Source organism: Brassica napus, chromosome A1 (assembly GCF_020379485.1).
Source record: "Brassica napus cultivar Da-Ae chromosome A1, Da-Ae, whole genome shotgun sequence".
NCBI classification, from domain to species: Eukaryota; Viridiplantae; Streptophyta; class Magnoliopsida; order Brassicales; family Brassicaceae; genus Brassica; species Brassica napus.
In genome coordinates, this window is record NC_063434.1 from 6,642,781 (window position 1) to 6,658,030 (window position 15,250).

Below are 15,250 nucleotides of genomic sequence, written 5' to 3' on the forward strand. Positions count from 1 at the left end.
AGTGCATCACTGGTACTGGTAGGATCACTGGACCCTGTGACAGAAAAAATATCTACTTCTTTTGTCAATACAAAGGGGGCGGCTGTAACAAATGTAATATAAGGGGTGTAATAGCTGAAATAAAAAAAGTTAACGGGTTGATTTGCAATTATCCGAAATATACCGCTCCTCTAGATCAGAGAATCTTTCATTTCGATGAAGTCAATGTGGATTCTTATTTATTTTGCAACCTCTGTTATTTAATGTAACTTAGAGCATCTCCATTACTGAATTTATGAGGTTCACACAGATTCCAAAAAAAAAAATATTAAAATAATGTATAGTGATGAATTTGCCTCCTCCAACTTTCTCCAGTGAATTTGTGTCTTGCGAGTTTATCACTGTTTCGCGGACTGCACGACACGTTGTGACCCGCGATTGTTTAGTTTTTTTTTTAAATCAAACAAAAAAATTAATAATAAAAAATTATAAATTTGAAGAGGAGTTACTAATAGAGATGCTCTTAAAGATTCCAGTTGTATACTTCTTCTCTGAAATTATTTATATTTACGACTAGTTTACTAAATGTAATAATTGTCAGTAAAGACTATAGACTATTAGATTTAATATGTTCATCCATTGTAAAGTCTTTAAATATTGATTGCATCTTGATCCTCGGGATGAGCTATTAATACACGTTCACCACTCCTTACTCTTGACTTTTTTCTTTCATTTTTTTTAAGAAAAATAATCAAATCTATAACCGATTACAAGCTGTCTCTTAAATGATTTGCATAGTTTAAACGGGTAAGAAAGTGATTTACCATACTCTTAGACAAGGTATGAGAAGAGAAACTGATAGTAAGAAAGTCAAACAAAACTGAATCTCTAGCAAATTGGTATAGAAGAAGATGAGACTAGCTAGCCAAAGCTTCCACGTTGCAATCTCTCGGGTGCTCCCTTATTTTTGTGTGTTTAATCATGTTGGCTTAAACTTGATTTAGGTTACTACTGCATAGACGTTTAGAATAATGTTGCGTATAATTAGGAGTATCACTTTGTTTAAATTAAAGGGCGAAGGTTTACAGTTAAACTATATAAGAAAATATTCAACTTGACGATATTATTATGTGTCAAAAGCTAAAGGCTCCTCAATTATTGTTTGTGAACTATAATATATTTTTTCCATTTTGAGTTCTGACAGTACATACAGAACTCATTTAGATCAGAATGATTTAAAAGTTAAAACTAACCAGCTTTGGAAATACAAAAGAAGTTGAAAAGTAGATAAAACTTGAAGGTAAGTACACCTATCTAAGGAAATTCATATACTACATTTCAAAAAAAAATTTATTATACTAGGAGAAGTATCGGTGCTTTACCAAGATCACATTATTGTAACCGAAAATTCAGAATTTACCTACATATATTTGAACTTTTTTGTCACCGACGCTTTTGCTCCTATATCCAAGTGTTCGCCAAATGGCACAGTGGAGGGCCCCCCTGTATAGTCGCTCTCTAGCTCAGTGGGCTCCATTTCACATGTGTGCTAAGCACTGATAAACAAGTTCTAACAAACAAACAATTGGTGTAATTTGTGTAAGATGTGTACATGTTGAACAGAACAGTTTTTTTTTGGATCAAAAACAGAACAGTTTCATAACCGGTAATAATGATTAAATTACCGGTTTAAGTATGTGAATCTAATTTCAGTATATGAACTGACACTTTTTACTGTACTCATCCGTGCCGTTGACGTTACATCGACCATGGGGACCTCAAAGATTCAATACAAGACAAAGGGGTGAAAGCGTTAATAATAGTTATTTTTCTCACCAAAGTTTTAAAAAGCAAATTACGGATCATATTCTGAGTTCCCAGAAATAGTGAAGAATATGGACCCTAATGTAGTTGCTAGGTCTCTTGAATTTCATCCTTCGTATGGCTGATTTGAAAACTCGTTAAACATAGCTTAGTTTCCTAGCACCGTTCAATATATATCCTTTTGGGGGAGGGGTTTGAAGGTTAATAAAGAAAAACAAACAAAAGCTATGACTTCTAGTAAGCGATACAAAGGATAGGCGTGACTTATTATAGCACTCACAAATGACAACAGACAGGAGTTAGAAAAGCTTCTGTTCAATAGATTCAAAGTGCCAATATTGGTGTGTCAATTTACCAAAAACCATAAATTCTCTAAAGAGTTTACCTCTATGATTATGAGCATCACATAACCAGATATGAGAACATGATAAAAGAAGAACACCATATTGATTACCTTGGTCTCACTCACACTAGATATATGGGAAATCCCCGCAATAAGTTTTCTCCTAGCAACACCAAAAAATGTGGCCAGGTCTCGTTAATAGAGATTCCTCAACTGTGATAACTTTCGAGTCACATTGAAAGACATTAGAGTGTTAAAATGTCCCACGTTGGAAGTTCGAGACATTTTAACATCCTAATAAAATATTTGAGCAACATACACATACTCGTCCTTTTGAACATGTTTAACTAATCCCACAAAGGCACCAAACTACGTCAATTTCGCTGTAGGAATGTTTTATCTATTGCACAGGCTGAATCGCTCGATTCACTCAAAAGGTGAAACCTTTCTATATATATTGTGATATTTTTGGATACAAATCAAGGAATACTAATTAAAGGTTATATGACACTAACACGTCCAATAAGTTTACCAACAGGCAACAACGGATAAAGTTGAAGGCAGCACATGATTTTTGTTTACATGGCGCCTTGCAAACGGTCAATTTATCGTTTAAAGACTTTTTCGTAAAGAAATTATCTACAAAGATGTATTAATTACTTTTACATCTGTGCCATGTGAAATCCAAGACTTAAATCTACGAAAGACCATGATTTGCACTATATCTATAATACGATGTATTAAAAAAAATGCAGCAACCACTTGCACCATTTTCCCATTGGCAATAGCAACAGTGAACTTTGCACACTCTATGAAACCGTGAGCTTCTGTGTTGCTCTACATCCTAAATTGAGCACCCTAATGGCTCATTGGTCTATAGTTACCCTTTTTGCAAAAGTTGATCGTACCCTAGAAAAAGGTTTTGAAACGTAAAAAAAATAAGGCCTTTTAGGCCCAATTTAGCCCATGCATCAATCCATGAATTACATGTTTGTGTCTTCGGACTAAATCCGATACCCTGATTCATGATTCACACGTTACTTTCTCTCTCTCGTACAAGGAGAGATCTGCGACATTAATGAAAGTTACTGAAGACAAATTGCTTAGGTTAATGAACACTTGAAACGTGAAAGAGAAACATCACTCGCTCAAAACCATGTTCATATCTCGATGCTCAATTGTCTTTAGACTCAAGTGTCAGGTAGAGGCAAGTTTCAAGCTTAGATTCTCGCTATTGAAGGATCCAAGCTAAGATTATCACCACTTTTGCTACTTTATTTTTGAACTAATGCACGAATTTGTTCCAAAAAAAAAAATCCAAGAATCAACACTCAAGCCTCAAACTTTTTTAATAGAAATATCATGTGATAGTTTCACACTAAACTCAATCATAATATGACTGGAAACGAAGACAACTTCTTAATTAAATGACTTTTTTTTAATTTCACAAGGTAGATCAAAATCGATTTTAATACATATCATACGTACGGTTGGTCCAGTGATGAGTAAACTCGACTTGCTAACAAATTAAAATTAAACAACTCATGTTTCTTTTAAATATTTCTCCTAACCCTAGTCCCTAGCATACACTTTCTTCAAAACATCTTCTTTTTTTTTTCTTTTTTCTTTTTCTTCAAAACATCTTCAACTCCAGGTTCATGTTGTACAGTTAACAGTATATTATGCATAATATGTTTTCTTACAACAATATGTTCTCAAGGTTTCTTCTTAAGTTGGACTCTGGTTTTTTTATAATTTAGGGTATATATCTGTAGTTTATCAAATCAGAGGGGTTCAGTAACAAACTTTAAAAATTTAGAGGCCTTATCTGAAAACTATACTTTTTAATGCATCGTGGTTTGGCATAACAGCTCTTGCGAGGAGACCCACGAAGCGTTGGATTGGATAGCCTAACAATTTGATTTTTCAGAGATTACAAATCGATTCGATTCTTACCCCACCAAAAAGACTGATGTATTTATATGTGTCCGGACACGCGGTTCAGATTTTTGGTGTGACAAAATACAAAGTTACTTTTTATCATAATGAAACTAGATTATATATTCGTTGTAACTCAATAGCTATGCATATATGCATAATTGCATAGCAGTAGAAAAACAAGAATCATATAATTATATTGTTCAAAAGAAATGCTTAAACATGATTCTCATGAAAGATAATAATATCACAAGCTCTTTGGAGTGAATTTACATCTTCCCTCCTTGAAGATGGCTTTAGCAAATTAATTAAAGTTTGAGATAAAAGCAAGTCTTTTCCTATAGTACATTTTGTTTTTGTCTTCTTGCATGAATCAGACTCTTATCAATAATTTTGGCAGGTCTTTAGTAGAAATAGTACCAAAGGCTATCACTCATCTATCTAACCCTTTTTAATTATTATTATTTTTACTTCATAGTTATGGCACCCCCCAAAAAAGTACAAAATTATTACAGCTTTTGGATCTTTATGAAACCTCTGCCTATTGTGGAGGCTTTTGATTCCTTTGAAGCAATCAATGACCTCTCTGTCTCTCATTTGCCAGCAAAGAGAGATTGTTTAATGTTGTTTATGCTTCACATTTTTATACATCACATTTCACTGAATCTTCCTCTGCTTCTCTCAGGTAATTAATTATCTCCCTTCCTCTTCTCTTTCTCTCTCTTCTTTCTGTTTGGTTATAAGATACAATGATGGGGGTACTTTCATGGATTCAGGAGGAAGAATACCACTTAGTTGCAGCAGAAGAAGACATATTCAGGAGAAGGGTTTTCTTGAGTGACAATGGAAGGGGCAGAAGAGTTTCAAGAAGAAGAAGTGTGGTCAGTTTTGAGAGAAAACGAAACTCCAGGTCCTGAAATGAAAATGTCCAAAAGTAACAATCTCTTCTCAGCTGCTACTTCATCTTCTGCAAGGTACATTCCTAAGGGCAAAGAGGTCTCTAAAGCCAAACAGTCATCTGCTCCAATGAATGTACCTGACTGGTCCAAGATTTATGGGAACACAAGAAGCAACCATTTGCATTCGTGGACCACTCATGATGAAGATGACGATGAACATTCAATGGTTCCTCCACACGAGTTGGTAGCAAAAATGCTTGCAAGAACGCAGATCTCATCTTTCTCCATGTGCGAAGGAGTAGGAAGAACACTCAAAGGAAGAGATCTCAGCAAGACAAGAAATGATGTCTTAACCAAAACAGGTTTCTTGGAATCGAACGTCACATCCACATCACCACAACCATAGTTATGTCATGGTATGGAGCATGCTCAATATCTCATAAACTCCCTTAACCACTACTATTCCATACCGTATCATTATCATGAATTAAAACCTAAAATTTATGGTATCCACATGATTTGTTTTAACTATCCAATGTTATTGTCGTTTTCATCATGTTGGGAAGCATCATGACACTATACCAATATGGTTGAGTTATCTTTATTTTTTGTTGTTTGTTAGGTTTTTGGATGTTTTAGATAAGTATGACGATGAGGATGACTTGTCAAGCCCATGCATGGGACCCATATCATTTTTCTTATGTTGTCTTTAATTTGTAGTTCTCAATGGTCTTTTGTTTAACTCTTTAGTAATGAGCTTAAAATTTTATAATATTTTTTTAAAAATGGCATATCTTTTGGAACCTTTGATTGTGAATTATGAGAACCCCTCGATCCACTCGCCATTTTGGGCTCGATCAAGAGAAAATGTTGTGAATACTACTAACATTTTTGGTCCGACATAAGATTAAGGGCTCGTGTCATATTGTTCATTAGCTTTCACTTTTCAATGTTTTAGAAGTTCCTAGCAACTAGAGATGGTGCTGCTAGGGAATGGGCATCTTTTACCCAATTCGGTGTATAGTCATGATTTTTCTTTTCTTTAGAAACTAGTTTGCAACTGAAATTCATTTTGTTTTGTTTGAATCTGTTTAGTTTGAAAAAATCAATTCAGATTGTTCGGTTCCTTTTTGTTATTAGTTTCAATACATACTAAATTTTTTAAACAACATATGACAAGTTTACTAGATATACATAAGTTTTTTTTTCAAACTATATAAGTAGCAATAGTTTTTTTATATAATTTCAATTAGTTCAGCTCGGTACTAAACGATCAGCTGTAATAAATTCGAGTATGGTTAGCTTTTGGTTTAGTTTGTTCAATTTATAAACGTAACGTTGATTATTATAAACAATATATGTAAATGTTCAATTTTCATCAAAAAGTTTCTGCACTTACTTCTATTATATCCATACTAGATTTTTTAACCGCGCTACGCGCGGATAAGATATTATATGTATTTCTCAATTCTAAAAAATATTGTATAATATTGTATTATATTATTTAAAGAATATAAAATAAGACCACATAATATAAATATATTTTTTATATTTTCTTTGTGAAAATCATTATGTTGTTTGATTGTTGTACTTAATTCACATATTTGCATAGATATTTGTGATAGATGAATAACTATATTTTTATTATCAGTAAATAATATATATTTATTATATAATATAAGAAAAATGGAATTATTTACTTTTTAACAAACTTGTCTCATGTTGGGGACTCGGTTATAGACATATCATATTCGAATGAAACATTTTTACACTTATCAATCTTCTTAACAATCAAGAAACAAATCTGAATATCAAAACAATATCTCATACGATCTCTTTGTGGAATAACTGCTCTGAAGAAATTGAATTTATGCATCAAAAAGGACTGGAAATGGATGTGCATATGTGTTATCTAAGTCAGCTTTACAAAAAACTATTTATAGTTCATATATCATTTATGTCCATCCTATTTTTTTGTCCATCATTTCTTAAACATCTTGAAATAAGTAATGCTAATTAATAATAAACTTTTTACTCACAAAATAAAAAACAAATTTGTCTAATTATCGCTTAATTTGTCTAACTGATATATGTATTTCTCAATTCTAAAAAATAATGTATAATATTGTATTACATTATTTAAAGAATATAAAATATGACTTCATAACATAAATATATTTTTTAAATTTTCTTTGTGGAAATCATTATGTTGTTTGATTGTTGTACTTGATTCACATATTGCATAGATATTTGTGATAGATGAATAACTATATTTTTATTATCAGTAAATAATATATATTGATTATATAATATAAGAAAAATAAAATTATTTACTTTTTAAACAAACTTGTCTCATGTTGGGGACTCAGTTATAGACATATCATATTCGAAAGAGACATTTTTACAGTTATCAATCTTCTTAACATTGAAAAAACAAATCTACATATCAAAACAATATCTCATACGATCTATTTGTGGAATAACTAAACTGAAGAAATTGAATTTAAGCATCAAAAAGGACTGGAAATGGATGTGCAGATATGTTATCTAAGTCTGCTTCATAAAGTACTATTCATAGTTCATATATCATTAATGTCCATCTTATTTTTTTGTCTACCATTTCTTAAACATCTTGAAATAACTGATGCTAATTAATAATAAATTTTTTGCTGGAAAAAAATCAAATTTGTCTAATTATCGCTTAAATATTTTATTAATATGGTCTAAGAAGCTTTTAAGTGATATCATAGTTTAATTTATTAGTTTTTTTTGTTAATTTTTAGAGGTTTTTGTATTTAAGATTTTTTTCCATATTAAGCTTCTATTTCTTTCACAGAATTGATATATATATATATATATATATATATATATCATAAAAATTACCATCAAATCAGTTTTACTTATTTATTATTTTGTTTTAACGAAAATACACTTTTTAAATAATTTAATTTAAAATAAAATTATATATTAATTTGCTGTATTTTAACAATTTCATTGATTTAATTAATTTGCTTTGGTGGATAACTTAAAAAGTTTTCATATGAATCGGGGAAAGCAAGCTTATGTTGTTATATTATATTTATTTTGTGTATATAGAATCTATATACAATGCTAGTGTAATAAAGAAAGAACATTATTTTTTTGTAACTTCAAAAAGATACATTATTACAATTTGAAATGAATCAAAATTGAATAAAATGGTAATTAAATATTTGTAAATCTAATTGTTTAGTTGGATTCTCATGAAAAAAAAAATCGATTGGTTAAACAAATGTTTCAAAATTTGTTGTGGTATTGTTTTGTCTATAAATTATAAAATTTATTGAATTAATATATTTAATTATTGCATCCTTAAATAATATTTTATTAAGACATTAGAAAAATATGTTTTGAGTTGTTTTGTCAAATTGTACAAAAATCTATGCTTTTTCATATTTGTAACTTCAAAAAGATACATTATGACAATTTGAAATTAATCAAAATTGAATAAAATGGTAATTAAATATTTGTAAATCTAATTTTTTTTTATCTTGTTTAGTTGGATTCTCATGAAAAAAAATCGATAGGTTAAACAAATGTTTCAAAATTTGTTGTGTTATTGTTTTGTCTATAAATTACAAAATTTATTGAATTAATATATTTAATTATTACACCCTTAAATAATATTTTATTAAGACATTAGAGAAGTATGTTTTGAGTTGTTTTGTCAAAATTTTACAAAAATCTATGCTTTTTCATATTTGTCACGAAAATTTATATGTTAAACTTACTTTTACAAAATTCTTAACTTTGTCACGAAAACAAAAATCTATGCTTTTTCATATTTGTCAACGTTCTCACACTTTCTAAGAATATATTAACTTAGCCACTTACTTTTTTTTTTTTTACAAAACAAAGTATCGGAGTCTTGAAAGTTGAATTCATATTATTGTAAATGTACATAAAAGATTGTGATTATATACTTAGTGGTTCTTTATATGTGTCCAAGAAAGTGTCAATGGCTTAGTGGTAACTGTTCTATATATATATCATACCAACCCGGGTTCGATTCTCACCTTCGCATTGTTTTTTTTGTTTTTTACGAAAAATAAATGAGATGACATGGCAATTTCGGGTTCTCTGATTGGTTGATTTTTCTATCCTATGTGGACACCCTCTCCATGGCTTATATCCCCCTTTTAGTATAGTATAGATTTTCATTCAGCTTTACTAGCAAGTAGCAATCAGCGACGTGGTTACGTGAAGTAAAAGATGGGTTTGCCGTGTGGATTTAGGGTGAAAAATGTCTTAACATCTTTAAAAGATAGAGATTCATTCGGCCACTGTAAATTTTTTGAAGTAATAAGATTATCTAAGTTTTCTATGGGATTACTCTCGATGTCGATAAAAGATTTACCCCCAATACCTTTTTTTTTTCTCTGTGAATTATTATTTAATGGACAAAGTCCACAAAGCAAAGCCCATACAAAAACCAATGGAACAAATCCAAGGCCCAACCGAAAAAAACTAACAAACAAAAGAAAAACATAAAGGGCAAAGCCCAAAAACGAAAGCCCACCACCGATTCACTCAAACACGTCGAAAAACACGTGTTAGAACCTCAACAACGAGGCCAACACGCGTCATCATCTCCCATCGTCTTTTCCACCACCGGAGAAACACGAAACGTTTCGCCGGAATTTCGCCGGGAAACACATGCAGCTTATGTCTTCATCGACCAAACTAAACTTCTCCTCGAAACCACCAGAATCACCTGGGACCACCACGACGAAAGAAAACCTCCAACGACAATGTTGGAAGATAGGGTAAATCCATCGTCTCCAACACAAATCCTTGTGCTCGTTTTTTAAAGAGCTTCAATCGACCTAAATCGAGATCTCATCTAGGAGCTGAACCACCGAGCACAAGACCGAAACTTCTACCCCTTCGGATCTGAACCGTAAACCATTCAAAACCACAACCCCGGTACCAGCCGACATCACCAGAGTGAAAGTGAGTCGCCGGAATCAACAAGCCAGCCATCTCTATCGTGGGAACCAGTATATGCCGGAACCAAAGCCCGAACTTCGGGAAACCTTCACCGGAATTAGAAACCGGTGAGATAAAGGATGAAACTCTCTTGTTCTCTCTTTGAAAGAAACTAATCATGTTATTCTGAAAAACAAAAGAGAGATTGAGCTTTCTCATCATCTTCTCCGTGAAGGATTTTTGATAGAGAACGGAGAAGAGAGAGAAAACTTTTACATCAGTATTTACCCCCAATACCTAATACATGATGATTTACAATTTTATTTCTTTTGGAAACTTAGAAATCTTTTCTGAACAATTGGGCCATTAATCTACAAGACGGGCCCATATCAGCCCAAAGGCTCGAAATAGATTTCTTGTGACCCAATCAACGAATATTAATCAATCCAAGTGGTTACCGAGGTATTATTTAATTTAAATACTCGATATTGACTTCTTCTCTCTCTTTCCTTCTCCAGTTTCCATCAAAATCGATTCTTTTTTTCCCCCAGCAAAACCCTAGCTTCGACGAATCGCGTACACTTTCTTCTTCGGGTACGTTTTCTTCTCAATTCGAGTATCTAGGGTTCTTCTGTTTCGAATTGATTCACCGATCGTGCTTGTAGTTTCGAAATCACGATCTTCGCGTGCTTGTAATTTGCAGAGTCGGATCGAATCGCCATGGCTAAGAGCTCATTCCAGCTTTCTAATCCGCTTGGTTAGTTTCTTAGATCCTCTCTTAGCTGATCATCATAGCTTCAGATCTTGTAGGATTCTTATGATCTTGATTCTTATACACTTAACCAAGTTTAATTAATGTCTTAATCCTTGAGATGATCATGATGTTGATTGATGTTGTTTTGGTTTGTTGATGATTATCAGAGACAAGGATGAATGAAGCGACTCGAATCAGAGAGAAGTACCCTGACAGAGTCCCTGTACGTGAAATCACTCTCTTGATTTAACTTTAAGTTGAGCATTGTGTTCTAATTTAGAATCTGAAACGTTTAGGTGATTGTGGAGAAGGCTGGACAAAGTGATGTTCCTGACATTGACAAGAAGAAGTGAGTTGTGATTTGAGTCTTCTCTTTTTTTTTTGTGAACATTGTGCTTGATCACATACTAATGTTTTCTCCACTTTGTTTTAGGTATCTCGTCCCAGCTGATCTAACCGTTGGTCAGTTTGTGTACGTGGTCCGCAAAAGAATCAAGCTTGGAGCTGAGAAAGCTATCTTCGTCTTTGTCAAGGACACATTGCCTCCAACTGGTAAGGGCGTTAAAGTTTCATTTTTTACACTAAAAACTTGGTCTCACTTGTCTTTTTTTGTTTTGTTTTGTTTATGTAATAGCTGCATTGATGTCTGCAATCTATGAGGAACACAAAGATGAAGATGGGTTCCTCTACATGACTTACAGCGGAGAGAACACTTTTGGTTCTTTCATCGTTGCCTGAATAAATAAATTTCCATGAATGTACATAGATAAAGGAGGAAGATAAGATGTACATTCCTTCCTTCCTTGTCCTCTCTCTGGCTTTTGCTTTTCATGTTTTGAATCTTTGACATTTGGGTTTTATAATCTTCAGAAGCCTTTCCTTATATACCCTCTTTTGCATTTTCTAATTATGCTACTGAATCAATTCTATATCAGAGTAATCGATGTTTGAAAACTTGCTCATATCATCACAAAGGCAAATGTTTTACAAAAGGATAGACCACAACTATACAAAAGTCAAAAGCTTTCAAATAGAGAATCTCAAGCTCTTACTTCATCTGTTCTAGCACTCTAGAACTAGACTGAATGATTTTGTTTTGCAAAGTCGACTGATTTTTTGCACTTTCTACCGAACAAGATTCAAGAACGATGTCAAAGAATCAACATCCCTCTTCTCTGACGGATACTTGATTGGTCGTGAAGAGTTCTTCGGGAACACGAGTATCGTCGGGAAGCTCCCAAGCTGCAACTCCCTTTTAGCAAACTCCTTCTGGTCACCATCAGCTCTAAACTTCGCCACCTTCACGCCACTCCCACCCAACTTATCCGCCAACTCATCAAAAGAACCTTCCATCGCCTGACAAAACGGGCACCAAGGCGCGTAAAGCACAACGATCCAAGCCTCTTTACGATTCTCCAGCTTCATCAGATTCTCAATCCCTTGCCTGCTCAAGCTCACAACGTTCTCGCTCTTGAAGATATCAGCAACCGTGGATGACGTCCCATTGACATTAGCATTAGCGTTTCCGTTGCTGTTCTCCTTGATGTTCCCTTTGTGAAGTCCACACTCTTTAGCCTTAGCGTCTTCCCACCACCATCTCCCTTCTCTCTCGTGCTGCCCAGGCAAAACCGCTCTCGTGCACGGCTCACACCCGATTGAAACATACCCCGCAGCGTGAAGCGTGTTCACGGGAACATCCATAGTCCTCAAGAAGTTCCAAACATCGTTCCCCTCGACGTTCGCAACCGGATTCCACTTCACCAAACTACCAGCTCCACCGTCTAACCCTTCAAACACCGGATCAACTTGAACAACGGGGATCTCTGATCTCGTCCCTGGTGACTGATCTTTCCTTTGTCCAGTGATCCAAGCGCGTAAGCCCTTCAACGCACGCCTCAGTGGTCTAACCTTTCTGATGCGGCAACACTCCTGGTGACCGTCTTCGTAGAAAGAGAACAAACCTTTGTTTCTAACCAGAGCTTGGACCTCAACAGCGTCGGGAAACATGTACTCGATTCGAATACCGTAGTGCTTCTCCACGGTGTCGAAGAGTCTGTATGTTTCGGGGTTCAATCTTCCCGTGTCTAAACTGAACACCCTGAAGGGTCTTCCGGTTAAGTGAGCGTACTCAATGAGAGCAACGTCTTCTGCTCCACTAAATGCGATTGCGATGTCGTTTCCGAACTTCTCAAGAGCCTTGTCCATGATCTCAAGAGGAGAAGCGGTCTCTAGACTCTTTGCTAGCTCCTCCAAGTCTTCAACTTCCACCACATCTAGTTTCTCTGTAACCTCTGTTTTGTAAAGGCAACGAGATCATTAGCATCAACTTTATGTTAGCCAACAAAGATCCTAATTAAACAGAACTTACCAGAAGCAACCACGGACGCTGCTTGAGAAGGAACAAACGACTCCTTTGTAAATGACTGAACATTCAGAGGCTTCACCGATGATGATCGTTTCCCGGATAGACTCAGAGACGCCGTTGAGACATTAACACGATCCGATAACCTCAGCGAACCGATCCGTGGAGCTGAAAACACAAAACCGGGTTCGAATTAGTTTCGAATTTTGAACCAATTCACAAAGATCCATCAAGCAATTTTTTTAAATTACCTTTGAGCTCTGAGGAAGGGAAGCTAGAGGTTGAGATCGCAGAAGAAGAAGATGAGGAAACGTTGATCGCTAGTGCCATTTCAAGCAAAGAAAAAACAGATTTCTATTAACCAAATGTGTGTTTTGTTTTGTTTTGTTTGTATGAGAGATGTGTCTGAAAGAACGTGGGGATTATAAAAGAAACAGGTGAAACTAGGTTCATTGAACCTGGACAGCTTTTTCCAATTTTAGGTGGCGGCTTTTTCTTGGTATCATTGCTTGCGTCACTTTTGATCGTGGGTGGTAAAGAAACGTCAGTCAACATTGGCCCAACAACTCTTTTCTCTAATAACTAACTGATTTAATACCAAAATGTTTTAAATGTTCTATTCTTAGGGTCCGAATGGTGACCGCGGATTTAGTAAAATAAGCGGGACGGAATTTAGGTGCGGGACGGTTCAACTGCGGTTCGTGCGTTTTGCGGGACAAGTGCGGTTTTGATAAAATTAGCGGTGCGGAATTGTGTTGATTGGTGAAAATCTATAGTGCAGAATTAAACAGTTAAGAAAAATTTAAATAATGTAAAATAGATATATCAATATATTTAATATAATTAAAATGAAAATTGTTTATTTAGTGTTATGGATATTAAATTTTCTTTATTATTTAGAAAAATTTAAATACCAAAATTCATCTCAAACAAATTTTTGATATATATATATATATATATTAAAAAATTATTTTCATGTATGTTTATAATCTATATTCTAAAATTTAGTAGGGTTTGGTATTTTACCCGAACCAGAACCAACCCAAACATACAAGTTCGGATCAGGGTCTGGAGCTAGACTAAACTACTTATTGGATATAATTTTTTTGGATCCGTGAATCTCGGTTCAAGTTTGAGTAGACCCAAGAATCATACTCCCTATGTTTCATATTAAGTATCGTTGTAGAGAAATTTTTTCGTTACAAAATAAGTGTCATTTTCGATTTTAAATGCAAAATTTATTAATTTTATGTAGTAATTTATTTTTTTATTGGTTGAAATATGGTTAGGTGTATATGTAATTGTGTTTTTATATAGAAAATATACAAAATTAATTATTTTTTAATCTGTGTGCACAAGGTCAAAATGACACTTAATATGAAACAAAGGGAGTAGTATATATTAAGTATATTTGAGTGTATGGTGTATTTCTGGTATTACATGTATTTTTTTTTTCAGATTCAGGTTTTTAGGGTATAGTTTTGGGTTTAGGGTAAGATTTTAGAATTTTAGAAATATAATTACGTACTATTATTTTTAACGGTTTGGATAACCAATTATTTTTGTAGCATATATATATATATATATATATATATATATTAAAATAGCTAAACAGATGTGTAAATGAAAAATGTATATATTTTTAATATATTTTTATATATATTAAAATAGTTACATAAATGTATATATATTATAAACCGCAGAAAAAATAAAAAAAAATCTTCAAATGACATTTTTCATGAAAACATGAAATATTATTTTAAAGTTTTGGTTGACCAATTATTTTTGTAACAAATATATATTAAAATACTTCAATTAGTACGTAAGGTTTTCATGTAACAGGTGAATATTATTAATTGAATGATGATAGTACGTAAGTGTTACAGTTAAAAACGCACTTCAACCACACCAAAATCGAAGATGCTATAAAACAAGTGCGTTATTTTACGTGATAGAACAAACAAAAACATTTTTTTGCTGAGTGCGGTATTTAAACAAAACCGCCTTTTTAGTTTTGTAATTGCTGATTGGTAACATTTTGAAAATCGCACTTGTACTGTATCAATTACGTCCCGTCCCGCAAACCCCATTCATAACCTTAGGTTTTTTATTTTTTATTCTAGAAATAAGTATATTCTAGAAATCTTATTAAGAAATTATACTAATAAACTTTAGCTAAATTT

The 15,250-nt window shown here is 33.4% G+C and overlaps 3 protein-coding genes across 4 annotated transcripts; 2 read left to right on the forward strand and 1 right to left on the reverse strand.

Moving 5' to 3' along the window:
- Positions 1-4,585: 4,585 nt before the first annotated feature.
- On the forward strand, positions 4,586-5,774 carry BNAA01G11820D. Its single transcript, XM_013791586.3, has 2 exons — positions 4,586-4,769; positions 4,861-5,774. Exon 2 carries the CDS (start codon positions 4,928-4,930, stop codon positions 5,387-5,389), a length of 462 nt encoding a protein of 153 aa, XP_013647040.1. The 5' UTR covers positions 4,586-4,769; positions 4,861-4,927; the 3' UTR covers positions 5,390-5,774.
- Positions 5,775-10,400: 4,626 nt separating this feature from the next.
- On the forward strand, positions 10,401-11,588 carry LOC106347880 (autophagy-related protein 8a). Its single transcript, XM_013787493.3, has 6 exons — positions 10,401-10,545; positions 10,655-10,708; positions 10,873-10,928; positions 11,002-11,054; positions 11,139-11,257; positions 11,340-11,588. The coding sequence occupies exons 2-6, from the start codon at positions 10,672-10,674 to the stop codon at positions 11,441-11,443; spliced, it is 369 nt and encodes a 122-aa protein (XP_013642947.1). The 5' UTR covers positions 10,401-10,545; positions 10,655-10,671; the 3' UTR covers positions 11,444-11,588.
- A 61-nt stretch (positions 11,589-11,649) lies between these two features.
- Positions 11,650-13,519, reverse strand: LOC106347879 (5'-adenylylsulfate reductase 3, chloroplastic). Of its 2 annotated transcripts, none has more exons than XM_048740597.1 (3): positions 13,319-13,519; positions 13,074-13,241; positions 11,650-12,996 (listed from the first exon to the last, which is right to left on the reverse strand). In XM_048740597.1, exons 1-3 carry the CDS (start codon positions 13,395-13,397, stop codon positions 11,831-11,833), a joined length of 1,413 nt encoding a protein of 470 aa, XP_048596554.1. In that variant the 5' UTR covers positions 13,398-13,519; the 3' UTR covers positions 11,650-11,830. The 2 variants fall into 2 exon arrangements, with proteins under 2 accessions (XP_048596554.1, XP_013642946.2); XM_013787492.3 differs by having other exon boundaries at positions 13,074-13,235; positions 13,319-13,501.
- Positions 13,520-15,250: the final 1,731 nt, after the last annotated feature.

Bases quoted from the DNA above. Each gene is read 5' to 3' on its own strand.
- BNAA01G11820D (XM_013791586.3), top strand. From the start codon at position 4,928: ATGGAAGGGGCAGAAGAGTTTCAAGAAGAAGAAGTGTGGTCAGTTTTG.
- LOC106347880 (XM_013787493.3), top strand. From the start codon at position 10,672: ATGGCTAAGAGCTCATTCCAGCTTTCTAATCCGCTTG. The intron at 10,929-11,001 runs GTACGTGAAATC...TGAAACGTTTAG, and splicing joins AGTACCCTGACAGAGTCCCT to GTGATTGTGGAGAAGGCTGG. The intron at 11,258-11,339 runs GTAAGGGCGTTA...TTTATGTAATAG, and splicing joins GGACACATTGCCTCCAACTG to CTGCATTGATGTCTGCAATC.
- LOC106347879 (XM_048740597.1), bottom strand. From the start codon at position 13,397: ATGGCACTAGCGATCAACGTTTCCTCATCTTCTTCTTCTGCGATCTCA. The intron at 13,242-13,318 runs GTAATTTAAAAA...CCGGTTTTGTGT, and splicing joins CCCTTCCTCAGAGCTCAAAG to TTTCAGCTCCACGGATCGGT. The intron at 12,997-13,073 runs GTAAGTTCTGTT...TTTACAAAACAG, and splicing joins AGCGTCCGTGGTTGCTTCTG to AGGTTACAGAGAAACTAGAT.